Source organism: Doryrhamphus excisus, linkage group LG1 (genome assembly GCF_037039965.1).
Source record: "Doryrhamphus excisus strain RoL-2023G ecotype Guam linkage group LG1, RoL_Dexc_Guam_v1.1, whole genome shotgun sequence".
NCBI classification, from domain to species: domain Eukaryota; kingdom Metazoa; phylum Chordata; class Actinopteri; order Syngnathiformes; family Syngnathidae; genus Doryrhamphus; species Doryrhamphus excisus.
Window position 1 is genome coordinate 29,553,717 of NC_136357.1, and position 27,052 is coordinate 29,580,768.

At 48.5% G+C, this 27,052-nt stretch overlaps 1 protein-coding gene across 7 annotated transcripts in view; it reads left to right on the forward strand.

The window, feature by feature from the left end:
* LOC131131824 (neural-cadherin) overlaps nt 1-27,052 on the forward strand; it is a 122,831-nt gene that overhangs the window by 82,986 nt on the left and 12,793 nt on the right. For 6 of the 7 annotated variants that reach the window (XM_078793515.1, XM_078793517.1, XM_078793519.1 and 3 more), the window contains 15 exons: nt 149-340; nt 482-925; nt 986-1,316; nt 3,061-3,154; nt 5,429-5,613; nt 7,475-7,704; nt 10,386-10,663; nt 15,134-15,348; nt 16,504-16,631; nt 18,089-18,216; nt 18,306-18,429; nt 21,054-21,234; nt 22,910-23,076; nt 24,878-25,142; nt 26,083-26,266. In XM_078793515.1, the coding sequence (XP_078649641.1) occupies nt 149-340; nt 482-925; nt 986-1,316; nt 3,061-3,154; nt 5,429-5,613; nt 7,475-7,704; nt 10,386-10,663; nt 15,134-15,348; nt 16,504-16,631; nt 18,089-18,216; nt 18,306-18,429; nt 21,054-21,234; nt 22,910-23,076; nt 24,878-25,142; nt 26,083-26,266 (3,146 nt within the window). Of the gene's footprint in view, nt 1-148; nt 341-481; nt 926-985; nt 1,317-3,060; nt 3,155-5,428; nt 5,614-7,474; nt 7,705-10,385; nt 10,664-15,133; nt 15,349-16,503; nt 16,632-18,088; nt 18,217-18,305; nt 18,430-21,053; nt 21,235-22,909; nt 23,077-24,877; nt 25,143-26,082; nt 26,267-27,052 lie in introns of those variants that run through there. The other variant, XM_078793520.1, reaches the window with a different exon arrangement.

Genomic DNA, 27,052 nt, shown 5'->3' on the forward strand with positions numbered 1-27,052 from the left:
GGAAATATGCAAATACTGCTAAGTACTAGTATTTAGTGTCTTTAGTATTTGGTGTAGCTAGCGTCCGGAACGCCGGCCTCCCTTTGCGGCGCTCACTCGGAGCTCGGCAGGACCTCGGATGCCGCTGACGTGAGGTTTGCGTCCTCAGGTGCTGCAGCTGACGGCGGAGGACGGCGACACGGGCGAGAACGCCCAGCTGACCTTCAGCGTGGTGGCGGGCGACCAGGACCAGAAGTTCTACGTGGTGAGCCACAAGCAGGAGCGCCGCGGCACGCTGAGGCTCAAGAAGCGTCTGGACTTTGAGCGGCACGGCGAGCAGAGGTTCAATCTCACCCTGAAGGTACGAACGCCGCGGCCAAGCGGTGAGAGGGAGGGGGAGGAGTGAAGGGGTATCATTTACTGCCCGGAACCCGGTGACGGAACCCAGGGATCTACTGTCGGCTGTCACATGACAGGAAGTGATGTTCCCTTCCTGTTCCAGGTGGAGGACCTGGACTTCTCCAGCCTCCAGCACTGCGTGGTGGAGGTGGAGGACTACAACGACCACGCCCCCGTCTTCATCCCGCACTTTCTCTCCCTGGGCCCGCTCTCCGAGGACGCGGGCGTGGGAACCAGCGTGGCCCGCCTGGTGGCCAGCGACTCGGACTCGGGGCGCAACCGGGAGCTGGTCTACAGCCTGTGGGAGGAGTCGGACCCCGAGGGCCTGTTCAGCATCGACCAGTCCGGTGTCCTGTCCGTGGCTCGGCCCCTGGATCGGGAGAGGACGGCCCAGCATCACCTGGTCGTCATAGCGACGGACCACGGGGTCCCGCCTTTGTCGGGCAGCGCCACAGTGGAGCTCCCGTTGTCGGACGTCAACGACAACGGACCCGAGTTCGAAGCCGCCTACGCTCCCGTGGTGCTGGAGAACGTGGCTGGACCTCAGGTAGGAGGAACCTCCGTCCTGGCTCCAGAGTACCCCCGCTCCTCCGCCCCTCCCTTGCAGGTTGTCAACATGAACCAGACCTCCACCCTCCTCCGGGCCGTGGACCCGGACTCCCCCGACAACGGCCCGCCCTTCCGTTTCGCCGTCCCGACGGAGTTTGGCCACGGCGACGACTTCCACCTGAAGGACAACCTGAACGGCACGGCCACGCTGACGGCGCTCAGGACCTTCGACCGCGAGCGCCAGAAGGAGTTCCTCATCCCCGTCGTCATGAGCGACAGCGGCCGGCCGCCCAAAACCGTCACCTGCACGCTGACCGTCACCATCGGCGACCAAAACGACCACGCCCACGTGGGCGGGGAAAAGAAGATCTTCATCAACAGCCGGCGAGGTGAGCACTCTGGTGAGCATGTCGTACTGAGCAGCCAGGACGGTGGCTGCCATTTTCTCATGATGATGATGATGATGGTGATGATGATGATGATGGTGCTTCATCCAATCTCATTTCAGCTAGGATTATTTTCTCATCCTTAGAATTAGTGACAATTAAACACAAAAGATTAATTTATTGTCATCAATGTTCTATTTTAGTCATATATTATATAAAATTCATATCTCATAATATTATAAAATGTCTACTAGCAGCATTTTGTTATAATGATTGTTGCCTTTTGTGTGTGTGTGGGGGGGGGGGGGGGTCCATGTCCAAGTACTGTACAGATCATTATTGTGTCCCAATACTTTAGTTTGGAAGGTGAACTTTTATGAATGTGCATCCATTAAGAAGCAGTGCTTTTTATGCCCCCGCCCCCACCCCCTCCCGTTGCGCCGCTCGCCGGGTCACACGGGCACTTTGACACGGGGCTGCGGGCGCCACACCAAACACGGCTCGTGTCGGGGTATCAGGAGGGTTGGAAGCATTCGGGGACCGCCTCTTTGAGCGGCACATCAGACGTGTCACCCGGCGCCAGATTCCAACGTCGACGCTTCCTTTTTCTTCTTTTTCATTTCAACGCTTCCCTTTGTCGCTGAGGAATACGCCTGGCCTTTATGGCACACACAAAGCCTCCAATCAGACATCAGACGGCACACGCACCACACTTTGGAGTCACCTGCTGTATATCCACCGCATGCGTCCACGCCAGGAGCGTCAGATATCGATGCCAGGCGGACATGTATCATGGGAGAGATACTAGCGACTCGTGGTAGTTTTACCCGTTCCCTCGTACACAGTATCATGCAAGTGTAAAAAGAAGCGAAGCAGCTCTACCGAGCTCCACTGCTGATGAATGTGGAGGGACACCCTCCACTGGCGTTTTGGGGGCAAATGCATTATGGTGGTCATAATGCCATAATGCCATATAATGCCATATAATGTCATAATGCCATATAATGTCATAATGCCATATAATGCCATATAATGCCATAATGTTATAATGCCATATAATGCCATATAATGCCATAATGCCACATAATGCCACATAATGCCATATAATGCCATATAATGCCATATAATGCCATAATGCCATATAATGCCATAATGCCATATAATGCCATATAATGCCATAATGCCATATAATGCCATAATGCCATATAATGCCATAATGCCATATAATGCCATATAATGCCATATAATGCCATAAGGCCATATAATGCCATATAATGCCATATAATGCCATATAATGCCATAATGCCATATAATGCCATATAATGCCATAATGCCATATAATGCCATAATGCCATATAATGCCATATAATGCCATATAATGCCATAATGCCATAATGCCAAAAAACATTTTTTTTTGGTGCAAATATTCTTTCCACTCAGTCTGATGGCGATATGGCGACTTTGTATCAGACCTTGACTTGATATCATCTCCATCATCTCCATCGTGTCCACGTCCCCTCAGAAGAAGAATCGTGGGGGGGGGGGGGGTGAAAGGCTTTTTTTCCATCAGGAATGAAGGCGAGCGTCCCCGTGGAGTCTGAGAGCTTTTTCAAGTCGAGAAAGACAAACAAGCTCAATTTGAACACCTGAAGGTCGGCGTGCGCGTCCGAGGGTGTTGATGATAGGAATATTTGTCCTTCTGGTGAGACGCTGACGCCCGGGAACCGACCGCTTTCTGTGTTTGCAGGCCGCATGCCCACCACCCTGCTGGGAAAGGTGCACGCCCCCGACCCCGACGACTGGGACAACAAGACCTACGTCTTTGAAGGACACCCGCCCACGTAAGTCTTCCTCGGCGGGAGGGACAGCTGGCTGGTGCACACACACACGACACGTCGCTGCTTCTGAAACTACCGTGACGCCTGAACGCATCACGTTAACAAAGAACGTGGAAAGGAAGACAAACGTGTTTACCAAAACGACCTTGGTTTCACCAGCGGGACCTGCTTCTTCATACCAGACCTCAACGCCACAAACGCACCACATTTGCAACCTTCTATAGGGATGGAACCTACCACCCTACCACCCTACATGCCACCCTACATGCCACCCTACCACCCTACATGCCACCCTACATGCCACCCTACCACCCTACATGCCACCCTACCAACCTACATGCCACCCTACCACCCTACCACCCTACATGCCACCCTACATGCCACCCTACATGCCACCCTACCACCCTACATGCCACCCTACATGCCACCCTACATGCCACCCTACCACCCTACATGCCACCCTACATGCCACCCTACATGCCACCCTACATGCCACCCTACCACCCTACCACCCTAATATATACTTCCTCCTCCACCTAAGCCTCCTTCATATACTATATAAACTAGTAAATGAAGTAAAAAGTGTATAATCAGAAATAAATTAGTTAATAAATGAGTTAATTTATTCATTCAAAAAGACAAAAATATGAATATTATGAAGTATATATAATAATTTCATATTCTAATGAACTTTGAATGCATAGAGGTAAATAATCAAATATTCCTAGACATCCTAATAACAATTCTAATAAAATCCTAATCACTCATTATTGTTCAAAATTGTATAATAATAAAAATAATAAATGCCAACCACGTTGACATGGAATTGATAATCTATATGCGTGGCGTCAGCGTGCCTCCTTTCCAGAAGTTTCTGCCAAAGTCGGAAGCAATTATTCCCCGGCAGACGAGCGTATTGGCAGCTGAGGGATGCTGGGAATGTAATCATCCCAGAAGTCCAAAGGTGTTTGATGGACACGTGTGAATCATGCACACCACATCTGCCAGATGTTCCCGCTAATCAATCCACTTTATCGATTGGCTGCGATTGGCCGATGGCCTCATAGCCTCATAGCCTCATAGCCTCATAGCCTCATAGCCTGATAGCCTGATAGCCTGAGCGTTATTTACTCTTCTCAATCCTTTACTTATTGCTCTTCTTCTTATCCGTCTTCCTCCTCCAAAGCAGCAGAAATGCTTTTTCATTTCATGCAAAATGGAAGTCGCTCCTTTAACGTCCACACGCCGACGACACCATGACAAAACGCACATGACAGCCAATCATATCATGTCATAATATCATATATATCATGTCATATCATATATATCATGTCATAATATCATATATATATCATGTCGTGATATCATATATATATCATGTCGTGATGTGATATATATATCATGTCATAATATCATATATATCATGTCATAATATCATATATATCATGTCATAATATCATATATATATATCATGTGATATCATATATATCATGTCATAATATCATATATATATCATGTGATATCATATATATCATGTCATAATATCATATATATATCATGTCGTGATATATATATCATGTCGTGATATATATATCATGTCATAATATCATATATATCATGTCGTGATATATATATCATGTCATAATATCATATATATCATGTCATAATATCATATATATCATGTCATAATATCATATATATATCATGTGATATCATATAGATCATGTCATATCATATATATCATGTCATAATATCATATATATATCATGTGATATCATATATATCATGTCATAATATCATATATATATCATGTCATAATATCATATATATATCATGTTGTGATATATATATCATGTCATAATATCATATATATCATGTCATAATATCATATATATCATGTCGTAATATCATATATATCATGTCATAATATCATATATATCATGTCGTGATATCATATATATCATGTCATAATATCATATATATCATGTCATAATATCATATATATATCATGTCGTGATATCATATATATCATGTCGTAATATCATATATATATCATGTCGTGATATCATATATATCATGTCATGATATCATATATATCATGTCATAATATCATATATATATCATATATCATATATATCATATATCATGTCGTGATATCATATATATCATGTCATAATATCAGCCCTTCTTCACGGTCACTGCTAGCACGCTTTGCCCTTTGAAGTCCGTCCTCCATATTTGATGAGAAGTAACATCGTTAGCTTCCCTCTCGCTCAGGTACTTCATCCTCAACAAGCGCACGGGCTTCCTCATCATCAAGGAGAACACTCCGGCCGGAAGCTACCACTTCCAGGTGCGGGTGTCCGATGGAGTCTGGCAGGACGCCGTGTCCACCGTCACCGTGAACGTCAGGGAGCTGCCGGACGAGGCCGTCCACCGATCCGCCTCGCTACGCCTGGCAGGTGAGGAAAGGAGCCCCTACACACGTACTCACGTACTCAAGTACTCACGTACTCAAGTACTCACGTACTCTTCCACACCCCCCCACCTGCTAATACTGCTAGTCATGTAGTACACGGCTCATCTAGTCCAACTCATAAGACAACAAGTTTAGTCGACATCAAGATGGCAGACTTTCTGTCATCCGAGGAAGCTCATTTCCCTTCCCATCTATCCGTGTTGGTCTGCTCTATGACATGTTTACCTGGAATGGACCATCCCAACAACTCATTTGGAAAGGAACATCTGGGACATAACCGGGGGGGGGGGGGCAACCTTTTCATACCACTGCTTATAAAATATTAGAAAAGAAACAGTCCTACCCTCCATCAAGGAGATGACAAGATGGTGAACGATGATGATAAATGATAAAGATCACACCTGGCCGTGCGATGATGGAGGATGTGGACGATGATCAAATATTCCATTTTTTACCCGACTGTTTTGCTTTGTTGTTATAAAGTTACTGCTGATGTTTGCGTTTTTGCAGGCTTTTACTTTAAAACCTAAAAACAGCTGTGGGTCACAAAAGGCCCCCGAGTGGTACCTTGGACAGCGCCGCGTCCTTGGACAGGAAGCCAAAGTGAACAAAAACAAGGCAAAAAGAATCTGTGTGACCTTGAAGCCTTCAGATGAGACCGCCCCCAACCCCCCACCCCCACTGCCCCACCCCCCTCCTTGTCAGGCCTTGATTGGATTCTTCAATCAGTGGTTGTTTGGGACTTTCTTCCACTTGTCTCCGCTCAGACTCTTCCTGCAGCCTTCAGGACGCTCTTAAAGGTCCTTGGCCAGACGGGGGCTGCAAAGGACGCACTTGAAGGGACTGGGGGGGGTCACTGTATGTTAGGACTTACTAACCACGACCCCCCGCTCACGAAGCCACCCCCCACCTCGCAGCCCTCTTTCCTCTGTGCCGTCTCCGTGTCCGCCTGGGTCGTGGGCGGGGGGCGGGGGGGGGGCACTTCATGCACGCCTTCGCGTTTTATTCCATCTGGGATTCGTACTTCTTACTGTAAATACTACACAAATACTCCACACTACTTCCCTGTACATGGAGTGTACGCTGTTTGTGTGTGTGATGTGGGGGTCTGAAGATGGCCCCCGGGCCTTGAGTTTGACACCTGTGGGGTCCACCTTCCTACTTCCTAATTTGCTTCCTACCTTCCTACTTTGCTGCCTTCCTACCTTGGGCTTGAGGAAGCCCACCAGGGTCCCACCAGGGTCCAGGTGGAGGAGTAGTGGTCCTTCCTGAAGACACGTTCTCATCCAGGAAGTGTTGTGTATCCATGTGTGTATTGGTTGTGTGTGAAATCCTCTTGGCCAATGAGCAAAGAGAGCAGCTGTGCTTCTGGTGGCTGTGGTGGTTTCAGTGTCGCCACCCCCCCACCCCCCATCCCACTCCCCCTCTCACACCCCCCAGGTGGCGCTGCATAAAACATGAGACCCACTCCTCGCTTTCTCCACGAGCTGCAAAGTGTCCGGGGCGTAATTACCTTTAACTGGCGCTCTTAGATATTCATATCCTGTACCCGCCGGCACACACGCACACACACCTACACGCACACACACACCTACACACGCACACACCTACACACGCACACACACATTAAACAACAGCAAGCCTTTTTCAATAATTCATCCATCCTTTACTTTAAGTGAACTCAGATGTTTTTATTTGCATGAATCCTTTGTGTTTGAGGATGAAGGATGGAGCCTGCTGGGGTACGTCCATCTTTTTCATGTGTGTGCGTGTGTGTGCGTGCGTGTGCGTGTGCGTGTGCATGTGCATGTGTGTGTGTGCGTGCGCGTATGTGTGTGTCGCAGACATGACGGCCAAGGAGTTCATGGCGCCGAGGGGGAAGCAGCCGAGTCGCTACGAGCTGCTGGCCGACTTCCTGTCGGAGATGCTGTCGGTTCCGAGCGCCGACGTCAACATCTTCAGCCTGACGGACGTGAAGGAGCGCATGCTGGACGTGCGCTTCGCCGTGCACGCCGGCACCTCCTTCCTCCAGCCCGAGAAGATGCACGGCTATCTGGCGGCGCACAAGCAAAAGGTGCGTTGCGGGAATTAGCCGGGTCCCAGGTCACGTGATCGGCATCCCCAGGAGGACTATGAGGACTACGGCCAATCCGGTCCAGGTCTTCCTCCGTGGCCCCTTGTCACTCACACGTCAGCCAATACGAGTGCAGACGTCTGCCGTGTCAAAATAGGACAGAATTGATGTAGCAGAGAAAGTATTTGCTCTGCGGTTACCATGGTTACCTCACTAGGAAGTCAAGAGGCTGCTGAGAAGTTTGAAAATGTCAGATTTTTCCAAATGGAACTTGTTTACTTTCAAATCAGCATTTTTAAATCAATCAATGCTGTGCTGTTTGCTACCAGACCCTTTCATGAACCCGCCTTGGTTAGCATTGCTATCATTTCACCTGACACTAGGTGACACTAGCATGCTCACCGTTAGCATGCTAGCATTGTCAATATGCTCAAGTTACCAGGGACGCATTTAAGATATTTTCAGATTGGGGGTAGGTTTAGGGTTCATTTATACAAAGAGTCAGTGGTATTATACTGGGTGTTAGCATGCTAACCGTTAGCATGCTAGCATTGTCAATATGCTCAAGTTACCAGGAACGCATTTAAGATGTTTTCAGATTAGGGTTAGGATTAGGGTTAATTTATACAAAGAGTCAGTGCTATTATAATGGGTGTTAGCATGCTAACAGCTGGCATGTTAGCATTTAGTCTTTTGTGTTGCTTTATATTGTTAGCATTATGCTAACATAAGCTAATTATTTTAGACAGTAGGTTTGCGTTAGGTGTTAGCATGCTAATGTTTTACATTGCTAGTATGCGAACATTAGCATGTACTTGACATTGACACTTAGCGCTGTGATGCTAGTGTTAACATGCCAACAGCTAGCATTTGATGGTGATATGATGATTGGTGAGTCACATGATGTTTGTAGTACAGAACCTCCTGCATGCGTCGCTGCCGGCCGCCATCTTCCATCCACACAAACTCTTTCTGTGTCAAGCTAACGTCAAAGTCACGGCTCCTCTGCCAAACGCTCGGGCCTGAGGAAGCCTTCTGGGTGTTTGCCCACAGCACACAAAGAACCCCAAAGCAGGGCGAGAGGCGTGGGCGCCGTCAGGACGCCTCGTTAGCGACAGCAAACAAACAAAATGAAAGCATTGCCGGCGTGAATAAAAAGCTCATCTAAAACACGAGCGGCCTGGCGGCATCACGCCATTTCCCATTTATTTGTAGGTAAACATCATCGCCACCTGCTGTTAGCTAACCTTTCTGGAACAGCGTGATGCCCCCCCCCCCACCACCCACATCACTCCGCTCTTTCAATATGCTTGCTGTGTTATATCACGCCGCTTCAGCTCCACAGACGCAACACAATAGGGAGAGGACACGCACACGCACACGCACACACAGTGACACTCTGCTGTGTCACTGTGTGTGTGTGTGTGTGTGTGTGTGTGTCACATGGAGTGTGTGATTGGTCACACTTGGGTCCAATCAGTGCAGAACATCGAGCATGAAGTGAGAACCTCTCTTGCTTCATCATCACTGCTTCCTCTGCACAACCGTAACCGTACGTGTCTGGATAGGTGTCTCCGGCGTACACGTGTACACACACATACACACGCATGCACACGCATGTACGCATACATATACATATTCATATACATATACATATATACATATACACATACATATGTATATATGTATATGTATGTATGTATATGTATACGTATGTGTATATGTATATGTATACGTATATGCATATGTATACGTATATGTGTATATGTATATGTATACGTATGTGTATATGTATACGTATATGCATATGTATACGTATAGGTATATGTATACGTATATGCATATGTATACATATAGGTATATGTATACGTATATGTATACGTATATGCATATGTATACGTATATGTGTATATGTATATGTATACGTATGTGTATATGTATACGTATATGCATATGTATACGTATAGGTATATGTATACGTATATGCATATGTATACATATAGGTATATGTATACGTATATGTATACGTATATGCATATGTATACGTATATGCATATGTATACATATAGGTATATGTATACGTATATGTATACGTATATGCATATGTATACGTATAGGTATATGTATACGTATATGTATACGTATATGCATATGTATACATATAGGTATATGTATACGTATATGTATACGTATATGTATACGTATACGTATATGTATACGTATATGCATATGTATACGTATAGGTATATGTATAGGTATAGGTATATGTATACGTATATGTATACGTATATGCATATGTATACGTATAGGTATATGTATGCAGGAATGAAGGTGTTTTTCTGCACCAGCTGATAACTAAATGCTGACAAAGGCAAAGACTACCTGGCTCACTGAATTGGAACTTTGTGTGTGTGTGTGTGTGTGTGTGTGTGTGTGTTTTATAGGCTGGGATGAGAGTTTGCAGAGCGAGTAAAGCCTCCAGGTCTCCTCCTTTCCCAGTCCGGTCTAACATAATCCCCTTTTTAATGTTGCCGCTATGTTTCCCTGAGGAAATCATCCAAGCGGAAATGATCTGTTCCAGGGTCAAACTGTCAGCCATGCAAAGGCATGGGACTGTGGGGACTGTGGGACGGGACATGTGAAACAAAGGCCTTACTAACGGGTGTCCACCTCCCTCGCAGCTCCAGTCCTTCCTGCAGGTGCGGGTCTACCAGATCCGCGCGGACGAGTGTCCCGGGTCGGAGTGCGGCCGGGCGGGAGGCTGCACCAGCGCCTTGACCGTGCAGGACGCGCCCACGGTGGTGGATTGCGGCACCATGAGCCTGGTGTCGGTCACGGTGGAGGCCGCCGCCGTCTGTTCCTGCCCGGGACGGGAACTGTCCCACCAGTCCTGCTCAGCCTATCCCAGGAACCCTTGCTTCAATGGCGGCGTGTGTGTGGACACTCAGCATGGCTACAGGTGGGTTCCGCCACACGCTGTGCTCCTTCCCACCAAGCTGCGCCTCCTCCTATATGTATATATGTATATATTTATATATACATCAATATATATACATGTATATGTACGTGAAAAGGGGAGGTGCCGTGATACCGTAGTCCAAGCCGGGAGGGGTTGGATGGAACGAGGAGGATCCGGGCGCGGCCATGCGTGCTCAGCTCGATACGTAGACGCGTGACGGCGTGAATAAGTGGGTCCACGTGGTGGTGGTCTTCGCCGGGCTTTTGTTTCCATGGAATAATGAGAAGGTCGTGTGGGGTCAATCTAATTACAGAAAAGCTGAAACACAATCGGCGTGTAATGCGGGATATTATGAATTATTGATTATGCGGCGTACAAGAGAAGCAATCTACAGGCGAGCGTTGCCATCGGGGGTTTTCTTTTATTATGATAATGAATGCCACATTTCTCACCGGCTGGCATCATACATGAAATATTGCTTGGCGGCGACCTGCTTATTAGCATGTATGCGCTAATATATAGATATAGTATCTACAGTTGGATACCAGACTCCTGGCTGGTATTTGGTACCTTTAAGTTAGTGGGGGGGGGGGGCTGTCACAATGATATTTTAGTCGTTTTTGGTTCCTTCCCTCAGGGAAATTGACATGTTTTTATTTTAGGTTTGAGGTTACAGATGTTATTATTATTATTATTTTTCCTTTCCTTATGTTTATTGGTGGATTTATGTGCTGTGCTGCCCCCCCCCCCCCCCCCCCCCAAGTCTGTACTTTTACTGAAAGGGTTCCTGACACGTTTCATCAGCCTGGCTTCCAGATGTTGTATATCGTTTGGAATGGCGGACTTGGTTGGGCGTATTTGTCATCGTGCCAAAACATCGTGTTGCTGCTGGATGTTCATCGTATCCCAGTCGTACCGTAAGGTTGTTTTCCTTCCCAAAAGAAGAAGATTGAAGACAACCATGGTGAAGGAGAGATGGATGGGCGACGGATGGTCATCATGGATGGTGCCACCACCTTTCCACGGTGGAAGAGCATCGTGACAACCAACAGTAGACGTGTCAGCAAAGTGGATGACTGATGTCAGGGACCCTTTAAAGAGCCCAGACCTCCAGAGTTTCCAAGGTCAAGGATTTCCTCTTTTCCTGAGCTGTCTGTCCGCCACAAAGGCATGAAAGTCTGTATTTAAATGAGGACATCCGATACGGGAAGTTGCCAGAACTTTCCCTGTGACCAGTCAGGCATGTCGGCACCGCTGGACTCGAGTTCTTCTCCCTCGGGACTTTTAGCCTCCACAGCGCTGGACCTCATGCATAATGCTGCAAGGCTTCACTCGCTGGGGGCGGCGCGTTTCTCTTTTCAACTTCAGCTGCAAAAGCAAACCATGTGAAAAAACAGGATCAGTTCCCAACTAAAATGGAGCTGGCTTCCCTGCTTCCCGGCTTCCCGGCTTCCCAGCTTCCCAGCTTCCCGGCTTCCCTGCTTCCCGGCTTCCCGGCTTCCCTGCTTCCCAGCTTCCCAGCTTCCCAGCTTCCCGGCTTCCCAGCTTCCCGGCTTCCCGGCTTCCCAGCAGTCATATTCAGTGGCGTGAAAAAGGTTCTTTTTTGGCATGTTGGTCACATGACCATGTGTTGGATCATCAAACTGATTTAAATATTAGTCAGGTGATGAGTCTTGGCTTGAATGCACCTGGAAGGTTGGATGATGGGATGGGCGTGTCAGGGGGAGGGACTTAGCACGGGGGCTGATATAGACACGTGTGCACGTCGTCATGTGTGTGTGTGTGTGCGTGCACCACATCCATGTTGCAGCTTTGCTTCATTAGAATCCAAGTTGATTCTGTGGGGGAGGGGCCGGAGCGAGTGTGCGTGCACGCAGCCCGCCCACGTTGGCGTGGGGCCGGGGCAGATAATCCCGGGATTACATATGTGGAGAACAATCTCATGCATGCCAGAGGAGCGAGTGAAGGGCGTCAGATGTTGGCTGTCATAAATCCCAACGCATGCGAGCATCGCCGGCTTCCTGCGTGCATCGCCGGCTTCCTGCGAGCATCGCCGGCTTCCTGCGTGCATCGCCGGCTTCCTGCGTGCATCGCCGGCTTCCTGCGTGCATCGCCGGCTTCCTGCGTGCATCGCCGGCTTCCTGCGTGCATCGCCGGCTTCCTGCGTGCATCGCCGGCTTCCTGCGAGGAAATGAACTCATCCAATCCCAGCCGTCTCTCAAAAGACAACCCCTTGAGAACCTGGTCTTCTACGGCGACACCAACATGGCGGCTACCAAGAGACGTCAGACTGCCGTGTGTGTCGATAAAGCTGTAGAAGGAAAATGGCCGCCGCCTTGAAGAGACGGCTGGAATCGGCCTTTTCATTTCCGGGTTCATTTCCTGTTCCAGATGAAAACAAAGGCCCACGCATCCAACATGAAAGTACGAGAGCAAAGAGGCAAGATTATGAAATATTGCCAGGACGTTAGAGAAGCGATGAAGATCGAGATCCCTGGCGGATGAGGTGGGCGGGGTCAAAGGGCCGAGACGTGACGCCGTGTCAGCCAGGCGTGTGAAGCGGGTACGCGGGTCAGGGAGGAGCGGATGAGAGCCTGTCAGTCGGAGACGCCCATCCTGTGTGATGGATCTCAGAACCCGGCCCGCCTCTCCGCTGTCGGATCCTCAGAGCAGAGACGAGACGCCGGATGTCAGCGGCGGAGAAAATTGGGAGGAAAAGTTACGGGAAGAAATAGACGAGCCGGAAAGGGAAAGTCCAAGTGGGAAAAGGACGAGGAGAGAGGAAGCGTGATGGACAGAATCATGGAAGTGGAAGCCAGCAGATGTTGGACTTTGTGTATTATTGATAAGACGTTCGAGTCCCTCGCGGGACGACCTCCTTTTGGGAGCAGCGTTACACCAACACCAGCTTTTTCTACCTCAACGCGCTTCCACAAATGAGCAGATGTTTTCATACGCCTCCTCCAGCCTTCGGGCCGTGCCACCAGGATGGATCCTCCTCCCACGAGCGCCGGTGGGGGCCGTGCTCTCATTCCGCCCGAGCATCAGTCTTACGTCATCCTCCATTAATCGGGAAGTGGCCCAGCAAACGCCATGCCGCCATGCCATCTCACCATCATGCCATCATGCCATCGCGACATCGCGACATCGCGCCATCGCCACGGTCCAGCTCCATCTTGTCCATTTCTGTCCTTTATTCAAGCTGAAACCTGCTAAAGGAACCGCTGGCACACGTTGGTTGGTTGGTTGGTAGATTAGTAGGTTGGTAGGTAGGTAGATTAGTAGGTAGGTAGATTAGTAGGTTGGTAGATTGGTAGGTTGGTAGATTAGTAGGTTGGTAGGTTGGTAGGTTGGTAGGTTGGTAGATTGGTAGGTTGGTAGATTGGTAGGTTGGTAGATTGGTAGGTTGGTAGATTGGTAGATTGGTAGGTTGGTAGATTGGTAGGTTGGTAGATTGGTAGGTTGGTAGATTGGTAGATTAGTAGGTTGGTAGGTTGGTAGATTGGTAGATTAGTAGGTTGGTAGATTGGTAGATTGGTAGATTAGTAGGTTGGTAGGTTGGTAGATTGGTAGATTAGTAGGTTGGTAGGTTGGTAGATTAGTAGGTTGGTAGATTGGATGTCCCGGCGCCTGGCGGACTTCCACTTTTATTTCCTGTGCCTTTCACACAGAAGCTGCAACTTTCAACATTCAATCCAACTTTGGATTTTTCCATTTCTGAAGTTTTTTTGTTCAAAGATATTTTGAGATCGTACCACGGGCGCTGCTGCTGTATTGTACACTATTGTACACGGTTGATGTACTTGGTCCATGTACAGTGTACTGTATAGTCTCCAATCCCGTACTATATGATATATCTGGTAAAGCAGAGTACTCTGATCAGCATGTACACGTAGTGATGCTTGTTGCTTTCCATCAGCAATATTCCGTGCACGTTTAGTCGGAGAGGTTCGGTGAGGACAGGAAGTCGGGCGTCTCTTAGCAACCTTTGCTTTTAAAATGAGGGTCATTATCTTTGTTCTTTCTCCGCCAGGAAGTAAGAAGCGTTGATTCCGCTGGTGTGAACGTGCTTTGTGTCTTTGGAGCGTTGACTGTTCCTCCAAAAGACGTGTTGACACGCCTCTTTGCATCCGCGGCCGGTCATGTGACTCCCGCACCAGCTCTTTCTTTTCCGTCAACGCACGGAAAGAAGCAGCGGGATGCTTTGCTGTGTGAATACGCCTTTAGTACGCCTTTGTCAGGTAGCAGCACAGTGATGGCAAGATGCAAACGTGAGGAACCTTTAAGGAACCTTAAGGAACCTTAAGGAACCTTAAGGAACCTTTAAGGAACCTTAAGGAACAGGCGGGAGGAGGAAAGACGTCATGACAAGTTCCTCCATGAATGAGATGATGGCATCAGTAATTAGTCTGTACCCACTCTTTCCTCCTGTAACCCGACCCCCCCCCCCCCCCCCCGCCTTCCCAACAGGTGCCAGTGCCCGGCCCAGTTGGAGGGGCCCGAGTGCCAACAGAACAAGCACAGTTTCCGTGGCGACGGCTACGCCTGGTTCCCTCCCATGATGCCTTGCTTCGACAGCCACATCTCCCTGGAGTTCATCACCGAGGTCCCCGATGGACTGCTGCTCTACAGCGGACCCCTGGCCCAGCTGCAGGCCTGGGACCAGGAGGACTTCATGGCCTTAGGTAGGACCGGGGGGGGGATATACTGCTCCTAGTCTACATGCGTACATGAGTACTTCTACTACATGAGTGTGTGCGTGTGCATGCGCGTGTGCGTGCACGTGGAAGCGAAGCTTTGCGGGGGCTGCGGGGTTAATTCTCGGTTAGCGTGGGGGTGACGGCCCCAAGTTCTAATTAGCGTGCGTATTTCCGTCTGATGACATCCCGCATGCCACCAATCCACCGCCATCCTCCCCACCGAGACCTGCTGGTGCTCTTCTAGAGGAAGCCCAGGCCAAGATGGAGCAGGTAGCTGAGGTACTACTCAGCGACTGTGTACTACTTTCTCCAACTCATCTTCAGGGAGGCTTATACAGTACACAGTACCTACAGTATGTATTTATATCCATACTCCAATAAACACTCCCATCACCTCCTTCCCTGCGGAGCAAACCTGGGTCAGTGAAGGCAACACCGTCTCATGAAGGGAGAGAAGAAAGATTGGATGCAGTGTGTAGCAGTGTGTGTGTGTGTAGCAATGTGTGTAGCAGTGTGTGTAGCAATGTGTGTAGCATTGTGTGTAGCAGTGTGTGTGTGTGTGTAGCAATGTGTGTAGCAGTGTGTGTGTGTGTAGCAATGTGTGTAGCAGTGTGTGTGTGTGTAGCAGTGTGTGTGTGTGTGTGTAGCAATGTGTGGAGCAGTGTGTGTGTGTGTAGCAATGTGTGTAGCAGTGTGTGTAGCAATGTGTGTGTATGTAAATGGGACACAATAGCGCCGCTTCCCAACCTAAGCCGCCCCCCCCGTCCAGTTGTGGTAGGTAAAAGCGTAACATGGGATGTTCCCGTAAATCCTTTTACTTTGACCAGCATGCAATTTGCTTTTTTCACTTTTGGTCCTCATGAGGTTTCATCTCCACTTTTTTGGAGCTCAGCACATCTGTCACGCTTCCGTATTCGCTCATGTTCTATTCATCAGTCGCAAAAGGAGGTGGCCCACTTTTTGGCAGGATGTGTCACCATGGTAACGCCAACCTGACCCACCGGTTGAAGCAGGAACTCTGTCAGAAAGACCTCCACGGCCCGCACGGCTCCATCTGCTGGATGTGCGGACTCACACGAGTCCATGAGCAGCACATGTTCTCCAAAGTCCATGCTGACAATCTTCTTCCCTCCTCTCCAGAGCTCATAGACGGCACCCCCACGCTGAAGATCAACCACGGCTCCGGCACCGTGGTGCTGCAGTTGCCCGGCAACGTCAACGTGGCCGACAGGCGCTGGCATCGGCTGGACGTCCGCAGCAACAGCAAGGTGGGTCGAGTCCCAAACGCCACCGATCCCCGCTCGGTCGCTCCGCACGCGTTTCAGTCAACGCTCAATGCGACGCCAGCAGCTCAGCATCTTCTACCTTTGGAACGGCACGACGCTTTACATTTAAAAGCAACCTGGAGGTTGCTGGTTCCATCCTCCGCCCCCCCGCAAGTATCCTCGGGCAAGATGCCGGTCCTGATGCTGCGTTATCTCCACACGCTGAAGACCACCGTAGCTGACCATCTCCCTCCCTTGTTGGCTTTGCTGTGACCTGGTTTCATGTTCTAACGCTAACCACATTGGACCACATTGGACCACATTGGTGGTGATAAAAATGTTCCTTCATGCGGAGAGCCGTGACAAGGTGACATGGTGAGAAGGTGACAAGGTGACAAGGTGACAAGGTGAGAAGGTGACAAAGTGAGCCGTCTCAGTCCCAGCAGGACCATTTGATCAGATGCTTGAAGACTTTGTTGCTGGAGGGGACAGTGAGGTGAGAAGGCAGAAAGGAAGTCGCCACCGTGGAGGAGAAGCTCCAAGTTCGAAGCGTTCCACTCGGTCGTCGGCGGTCTCGACTTCTGATGTAGCTTCAGCTCGGGCTTGGAATGCCGCTGAGGTCACGTCCGGCTTAGCAATTCCACCTCACATTCATTTTCCCTCGCAGTAAACAAGAAGGCGTCATTCACGAGGAGAACGTCTTGAAGAGTCCTTGAGCACCTAAATGGTCCTTCACAGTAAAAGCCTTTGAGTCATCACGTTGATAAACAAATGTGCATTTTTCTGTCTGCCGGGAAGAAAAGGTTGAGCCTTTCAATTAGGAACAAACACGCCAGGAACGCCGGTGTTGACTTTGCGGGTCCGGAGTTCTTTGTGGTCTTTGTTCCTCCTTGTGAACAGCTCTTTGTGCTGACAACACAATCACGTCTTTGCTGCTTTACAAAAACTCCCAGGACCCTCGTGGCGAGGTCGAGTAGCCGAGGAGAACTCGGTAAAAGGTAAAAAAATAAAAATACTACTAAAAAACAACATGAATAAAGGAGGAGGGGGGGGATACTGACCCCAGTTTGTTTTCCTCATAAAACTTTGAAGGAAGTACACGCACTACTCTGTTCATACTGCAACTCTCTCAACGCTCAGGAAAAGGAAGAAGCAGGCCAAGCTCCTCATGGAGAACATCAGCACGGCCATCATCAAGGATCCTTATGTGATCATGGATGGGTGGATGGATGGATGGATGGATGGATGGATGGATGGATGGATGGGTTGGTGGGTTGAGTGGGTTAGGGTTAGCCACCAAGCCTAGGGGTGAAGTACCCATGAAGAGGTGTTGATCCCAAAGAGCTCCGTGAAGAAAAGGGAATGGGAATACTGTACTTGTAGTGAAGTTGTATCCTTGTGAAGGAAGGATGACATGATGTCTTTCCATTGCAGTCATGTGACCTTCTTCTGTCCACCAGGAAGTGCGCTTCACCCTGGATCGCTGTGCGGGGGCGGCCGTCATGGAGACGGAGGGTCTGGGCAGCTGGCTCACCACCCAGGACCACTCGTCCTGCGAGGTGATCGGCACCACGCCCAACATGGACCGGTACGCATGCAAAGGCGGGGGGGGGCCGCATCAGAAGTTTTGCTAACTTCCCATCTGCGCTCTTCTTCTTCTTCTTCTTGGCACGGCAGACACCTGAACATGAGCCAGGTGTTGCAGCTGGGGGGGGTCAATGAGGACATTCCATACATCTACCCCCAACTTCAACACAAACACTTCACCGGATGCATACGGAACCTCCTGGTGGACAGCAAGGTACCCGCCTTCATCCGTCCATCCTTCACGTCACCCCCCCCATCTACATGACATCATACACGTCATCCGTCCATCCTTCACGTCACCCCCCCATCTACATACACATCATCCATCCATCCATCCTTCACGTCACCCCCCCATCTACATGACATCATACACGTCATCCATCATCCTTCACGTCACCCCCCCATCTACATACACATCATCCATCCATCCTTCACGTCACCCCCCCATCTACATGACATCATACACGTCATCCGTCCATCCTTCACGTCACCCCCCCATCTACATACACATCATCCATCCATCCTTCACGTCACCCCCCCATCCACATACACATCATCCATCCATCCTTCACGTCACCCCCCCATCTACATACACATCATCCATCCATCCATCCTTCACGTCACCCCCCCATCCACATACACATCATCCATCCATCCTTCACGTCACCCCCCCATCTACATGACATCATACACGTCATCATATTTTGACTTTATTTGTTTGTAAATATTCCATCACATTCATCTTTTGTCTCGTAAGCCTCCATGATGTAATATGATTGTAATATGACGTAATATGACGTAATATGATGTAATATGACGTAATATGATTGTAATATGACGTAATATGACGTAATATGACGACTGATATGAAATGTTGACTTTGCCGCCATCATGTGATGACGTCTTCATGCTGTTTGCTGGTAGGAATATTAGTTATTACTTACAAACCTACTTTTTGTCCTAATATCACAATAGGACTATTATTCATATTTTCAGATGTTAATATTTATACAATATGTTCTTATTATTCTTCTTGTAAATGATCTTCATGGAATATAATAACTTCATTCTTTGAATATTCTAACCTAATCTTCCCAAAATAACAACTTTTTATCATAATGTTTAAAATGTCTTTGTAAAATACTATTACTTAGTGTAGAAATACTACTACTACTACAGTATATGCCATGTACTGTATGTATAGTGTATAAATACCTATGTACTACTACAGTATATGCCATGTAGTGTGTGTATAGTGTATAAATACCTATGTACTACTACAGTATATGCCATGTACTGTATGTATAGTGTATAAATACCTATGTACTACTACAGTATATGCCATGTACTGTATGTATAGTGTATAAATACCTATGTACTACTACAGTATATGCCATGTAGTGTATGTATAGTGTATAAATACCTATGTACTACTACAGTATATGCCATGTAGTGTATGTATAGTGTATAAATACCTATGTACTACTACAGTATATGCCATGTACTGTATGTATAGTGTATAAATACCTATGTACTACTACAGTATATGCCTTTTACTACCGGATGATTACGAAACGCCACCCACATCCTGCTAGCATCGGACTTCCTCCATGAACATCAGCATCTCCTTTGCGTCCCAGCAGGCTTCATTTGGAGCCCAAATCCCAACTTGACATCCAAGTGTTGGTTGAATATGACTCACAGAAAAGATGAAAATATGGTATGAAAAAAAAAAAATATATATATATATATATCTGATGCCTTTGAGTAGACGCAGCGACCTGCCAGTCAACCCCGCTGGAACGCTGCTAGCTTTTCACACGTTGGCTAACAATGCAAACATCATTTATTCCTTTTCTTCTCATTTCACTTCAACTCTTTGCCAGAAAGTTTGCTCGGCTTCTGACGCTAACTGCTAACTGCTAACTGTTTTTGTTTAGCCTTGCTTTCCTTTTCAAGCGTCAACTACAAACTAGCTAATAATTAGTGAGCTAGCTCGTCAGCCTACTATTCATGTCACGTTAGCTAGTGATCAGTTAGCTTGCTTGGCCTATGTATGAAATATTAATTAGTAAAATATTACCGTATGTGTCAATATCACTGGATTCAAATTGGTCCAGAGGCTAAAAGTGTTAGCATGTTTGAATTAACTAAATTTGCATGCAATAAAGCAGTCAAGGGATAATCAGGCACACTTTTTCATGCACTCCAGATGATTATTCTAAGTATTAATGCAAAGAATCTTCACATGTAGGAAATAAGTCCAAGTATGGCCTGCTTCCACCCTCGACCCCCCCCCCCCCCCCCCCCGAGATGAAGCCTTGATGCTCTTGGCGAACGTCGGCCTCAAATCTGCTTTCCAACTTTTTCAATGAGCGCCGCATGAAGGCCTTCCTCCTTCCTCCTTCCTCCTTCCTCCTTCCTAGCAAAGCCGCCACATTGGACCTCTCATCATTGTGTGTGTGTGTGTGACAAGTGGCGAGCAGTTCCTCGCAGCGTCTCACATCAGTGAAGTCCAACAGAGAAAGATGAGAGATGTCTTACTTTCTAATCCTGCCTTCCTTTAACGCTCCGCTCTCTTTTTCTCTTTGTGGCTCTTGGCCGTCTCATCTCACTGCTCCTCTGTCTCCTCATCTCCTCCGTCCTTGCCTCCTCTTCTCCTTGTCCTCACCTCCTCCTCGCCCCCGCCATGCTCCGTCCTACATCTTACCTTCTCCATCCTTCATCCTCTATCCTCCATCCTCCTCCCTATCCTCCATCCTGCATTCTTCATCCACCATCGTCCTCTCTATCCTCCATAATTCATGTTCTGCTCCTTGTCCATCCTCCACCATCCAGCTGTATGATCTGAGCTCCCCAGCCGACTCCCAGTCCAGCTCCCCAGGCTGCCTGACCACGGACAGCAGCTGTATGAACATGGGCTATCCTTCCTGTGGCCGCCACGGCCGTTGCCATGGCGAGTGGGGATCCTTCAGCTGCCAGTGTGTGCCCGGGTACACGGGACAACAGTGTGAAGATGGTAAGGACACGCACCCCGGAGTTGACCGGAGGTGCTCATCCTTCACAGGTCATCCTTCACACTTTGGACATCCACATGGTTGACCTTCATGAAGGAACGTCAGATGACAAAGTCGTTGCACTTGACTTTCCCTTCCACCGCTTCCGTAGCAACATCTCACACGAGCCCAGCTTAGACAAGATGCTACGTCCACCACAGGGTCAAAGGTCAGCCAGTATCTCAGCATGTTGCTTCTTCAGACTTTGGCGGATTAGCCCACCCTGAAGGTCTGCTAATGGATGATCAGCGTGATAAATAGCAGACTTTTATCTGCCGGCCTGGTGGGAATAGAAATCAGGATGAATCCAATTCATCTTGAGGAATAAAAGCAAGCCTGGCAGAGGAGCCGCCGAGCTGGCAGGACAACAAACACTAAATCACGCAGACAAGGTGTCGCTTCCACAGAAGTACAAAAGCATCCCAATGAGAAGACAGCCAGGTCTTCTGGAAGAGACGACTCCAAAAGATAAAAACACCAAATAGCAAAATGGAGACGTTCCATCAGGAAGGATTAGGATAAACAATATTACCCAAATCCCTTGTTGATGTGACAAATACTCGACGTTTCTTCTGGATGTCACCAAGATGTCACCTAGACTGATGGAGCGTTCTCTGCTTTCATAGCCAACGTAAATACTACGGCCCATTTTAGCACCAGAAGCACCTCCGCTGACAAACGTCAACGCTTCCTCCTGCCTGTCTGGTTTTTCCACAGATCACATGATCCCTGGCCAGATCTTCCCAAAGGCTTTATGGCTTGGCTTTGCTCTGAAAGGTTCATCCATCAGTTGAGGGTTGCATCATCAGCTGCTTTTGCCTGTCATGTCAAAGACGTGTAGATACGTTGTCGGGTCTTATGAGAGAGTCTGTCTACGTTTTCGGTATTGAACGACTTCATCCGTCCATCACCGAGCACCGACACCACGAACACCACCGAGCTCGACGCCAACGCCAGCCGCACCAAACGGTGCAGGTCTTACTCTGCTGGTGCTGAAACTCAGGAGACGTGAAGACGCAGCAGTCTTGCCTTGTCTTCATACGTTTGATTCCCAGGATTGAAGGATGATGGACATGTGATGTCATGGGAGACCCTCAGAATGGACACTAACGTCTGTGATGATGGGCTCGTACTTCTCGGTATGACGTCCTAATTCTCCCGTATCGGCACGATAGTGTACTAGAGTACTGGAGTACTTCTAGATGTGTACTACATAAACGGTGTTGGACGTTGGACCTTGTTGACGGCTCCAGCCTTGTTTGGTTCCTGAAAAGGGAGAAAAAGGCCGTCTCTTTTGGTCCATGCCTCCCGCCAGACTGGTGTCAACCAGTAAAGTGTGTTTTTGTCCGTGACGCTGCTTTGAAAAGGCCCAAGTCAACTTCCTGTCCGACATTTTGCCCTCGGCAGCGGTTGAAAGAAGACATGAAGCAGCCGCTTGCCAGACCACCAGAAAGCCAAAGCGTCCAAAGGCCACCCAGCAGGATGCGTTGGCCTCTGGAACCCAGAAGGAAATAAAAGCCGCTGATGTTTTAAGATGAGACGCTAGCTGCGGTGAAGCGGGATGTCACCTGAGAAGCCCAAACTCCCGCCGCACGCAGCGCGCCTCCTTCCTGCGCTGACGGCCATTTGTCTTTGCAGAGGTTCCTGAGTATTCCCTGGACGGCCACAGCCACGTGCGCTACCAGCTGGCCTCGCCGCTGCCGGCCCGCAGGACGGCCGTTCAGGTTCTGGTCCGAACCCGCAAACACAGCAGCACCGTGCTGAGTCTGAGCTCCACGCAGCAGAGCGAGTACCTGAGACTGGAGGTGAGACTCTCACTCGCTGATGGAATACACAGCAAGTACTACATACAGTATGCTTATTCTTGTACTTATGTATACTACACCAGCGGTAAAGGATACAAATGGGTGGACATTGTTGTGTGACTATCTGTTATGCGGGACCCCCCCATGCGGGATGGTGGGGGTGGTGTCCCGATACTTCTGTCCAAATCCACACCTGCTTGATTGGAACAAGTTCCCACAGGGGGGCTATTTGCTCAGATATGCCTTCATCCCGGCCCCCCGCGTGGCGACGTGGAAGCAGACACACTCACCGACTGTCGTGTGGGGGGGTCAGGTGGGAGCCAGTCTGCTGTGCTGCCGTTTAATTGGGTGTAAAATCAGGCGGCAGAGAGAGCGTGCTCACAAGTCAGCATCCCGGTGGATTGGAAATATGATTAATATGAATAATAAAAATAATATAATCATATTAATATGATATGAAATATGATTAATACTCCACGGCAGCGCCGGGAAACCAGCCCCCGCTTTCCCAACCAGACCTCGGGGCGCCGCCACCTTCTGCCCCCCCCAGGACCAGAGAGACATTACTGGAAGACACACGGGTGGGCGTGTGGCTTGGGCCTGGGGGGCGGGGGATGGGGGGGGTACCGCCTCCCACACATAAACATCGAGGTGTCATAGCATGATGTGACTAGCACATACATGGCTACTACCATAGGAGTCTGGAGGACCTAAAGCATCTAGAGGGTCTAGAGGAGTCTAGAGGGTCTAGAGGAGTCTAGAGGGTCTAGAGGGTCTGGAGGAGTCTAGAGGGTCTGGAGGAGTCTAGAGGGTCTGGAGGAGTCTAGAGGGTCTGGAGGAGTCTATAGGGTCTAGAGGAGTCTAGAGGGTCTAGAGGGTCTGGAGGAGTCTAGCGGGTCACCTTGCAAACAATGAAAGACCAGTCATTCATGATCGGTCCTGTACGTTGATTGACAGGAGGCGGTGCCGCGTGGCAACGTGTCAGCGCAGCCAGCGCAGCCTGCTGGAGGCGCTTCCATCCCGCTGGCAGATATTTCACGCACGTTGCGTAGTCTTAGCGCCATAAAAGTCCAATCAAAGCAAATATGAATATTAATGCAAGATTACGTCTTCTTTACATTTCTTGAAAAAAAGCCTTTTGGCATCTTCTTGTCAACACTTGGAAAACATTTCATCAGCCAGACAACTTTTACACTGCGTGTGTGTGTGTGTGCGTGTGTGTGTGTATGCATGCGTGTGTGTGTGTATGCATGCGTGTGTGTGTGTGTGCGTGTGTGTGTGTGTGTGCGTGTGTGTGTGTGTGTGTGTGCGTGTGTGTGTGTGTGTTTATGCATGCGTGTGTGTGTGTGTGTGCGTGTGTGTGTGTATGCATGCGTGTGTGTGTGTGTGTGTGTGTGTGGAGCCACTTGTTTCTCAGTTTTTGATTGACACCTGTCGTGTGCAATTGCATGTTTTGCTGTATATTTATTAGATGTCCTTGATATATATTTCACGATTCCACGATACCTCGTGGAGGCGCTGCAGCTGAGGGATGGCGATCATCCCGAGACCCCCGGCTGACCACCATCTCCTGATGGCAGTACATCGTGGACCTGGACTATTATACTCATATCTGCTTATAGTTTATGAGTTTGTCCTTGCCCAAAATGTTGTGTTGCTGCTGGATGTTCATAGTATCCCAGCCAGAGCCCAAGTTTGTTTTCTTTTCCAAACGAGGAAACGAGAAAGAGAAAAGTATATTCTTTCTATCTTTTCTATATCTAGACTGCATCTCTCTCTCTCGTCTCTTCCATCCAATCAGATTTGTCAGGGCCTGCTGGGCGTGGTCTACAATCTGGGCGACGGCGACTACAACCTGAGCATCCCCGCCTACCGCCTGGACAACGGCGAGTGGCACGAGGTCTCCCTGGATCGCCACGACAACGAGATCACGCTGCGGCTGGACGGTGGCGGCGGGCAGAGGGAGGTGACCGGATCGCGGGGGCGGAGCCGGGAAATCGTCATCGACCCCACGGTGGTGATGCTGGGGAACACCTTCCCGTCTCTGATCAACAACAGCTTCCAGGGTGAGTCACCGCAACGCCAATCATCCATCATCCATCCATCACATCATCCATCCATCACATCATCCATCCATCACATCATCCATCCATCATCCATCCATCACATCATCCACCCATCACATCATCCATCCATCACATCATCCATCCATCATCCATCCATCACATCATCCATCCATCACATCATCCATCCATCACATCATCCATCGTATCATCCATCCATCATCCATCCATCGTATCATCCATCGTATCATCCACCCATCACATCATCCATCCATCGTATCATCCACCCATCACATCATCCATCCATCATCCATCCATCACATCATCCATCCATCACATCATCCATCCATCGTATCATCCATCCATCGTATCATCCATCGTATCATCCATCCATCATCCATCCATCGTATCATCCATCCATCATCCATCCATCGTATCATCCATCCATCCATCATCCATCCATCGTATCATCCATCCATCACATCATCCATCCATCACATCATCCATCCATCGCATCATCCATCCATTGTATCATCCATCCATCGTATCATCCACCCATCGTATCATCCATCCATCATCCACCCATCGTATCATTCATAATCCATCCATTGTATCATCCATCCATCGTATCATCCATCCATCATCCATCCATCACATCATCCATCCATCGTATCATCCATCACATCATCCATCCATCATCCATCCATCACATCATCCATCCATCGTATCATCCATCCATCATCGTATCATCCATCCATCGTATCATCCATCCATCACATCATCCATCCATCACATCATCCATCCATCACATCATCCATCCATCGTATCATCTATCCATCATCGTATCATCCATCCATCATATCATCCATCCATCATCCATCCATCCATCACATACATGGTACAATAAATGTAACATGATGCCCTGCCCTGATGCCCCCCCCAGGCTGCATGAGGGACCTGCGCCTCAACGGTCGCTCCATGCCGATGGACGTCCAGCAGGCGCGGGAGGGCGTGTCCCAGGTCAGCGTGCAGGGCCTCACCCAGGGGTGCCCGTCCGACTCCTGCAGGAGGAACCAGTGCACCCCCCCCTTCACCTGCGTGGACCTGTGGCGGGTGCACGAGTGCAGGTAGAAGAATCCAAATCACCTTTCCATACCCTCTTTTATGGCAAATGGTGATCCGAAATCGTGTCACTGTCAAGCTAGCAGCTTTCATTTATTCGATTTAAATGTATTGATATGATTTTTGTTACTATTATTTCTACTGTATATTCATATTTAATCAAATAAGAGACTCAAGTAAATATAAAAAAATATGAATCATGAAGTAAATGTAATGTATTATTTTATTATTGCATAATTTATTATCGCATAACTATTGTCTTAAAATATTGTACTCATAAATCCTATTCAATATTACAATGAATATATTATGCAAATGAGGTAAGAGTAGTTATTATATACAAGAAATAAATGCATAGAAATAAACACAATAGGAAGATATCGTTCATCAACATTTAAATAATAAGACTAAAAAGGTTCATCTTGACTTTTTCTAAATAAGGCTGGGGGGGTTGGGAGTTGGGGGTTGGGGGGGGGCTGCTCTAGAATTCTCTTTGAGGGCGGAGCCAACAAGGCGGCTGTCCAACTGGAGCAGACCCAGCTGGTGCTTCTGGTTTGGCAAGATGAGGAGGACCCAGCTTCATATCCGAGTCGGATTTCAACATTTCCTTTCAGACCCCCACGCTGGTCTTCCTCTGCCCAGCTGGGACCACCAGGACTCCAACCTCCAACCTTCACGGCAGGGTGTCCTGGTGGCCGCTAGCATCTTAGCATCTTAGCATCTTAGACCAGCCGTTGGTGGCCTTACTTCCTATACTACCGTACTTATGTACTATACTACCGTACTTATGT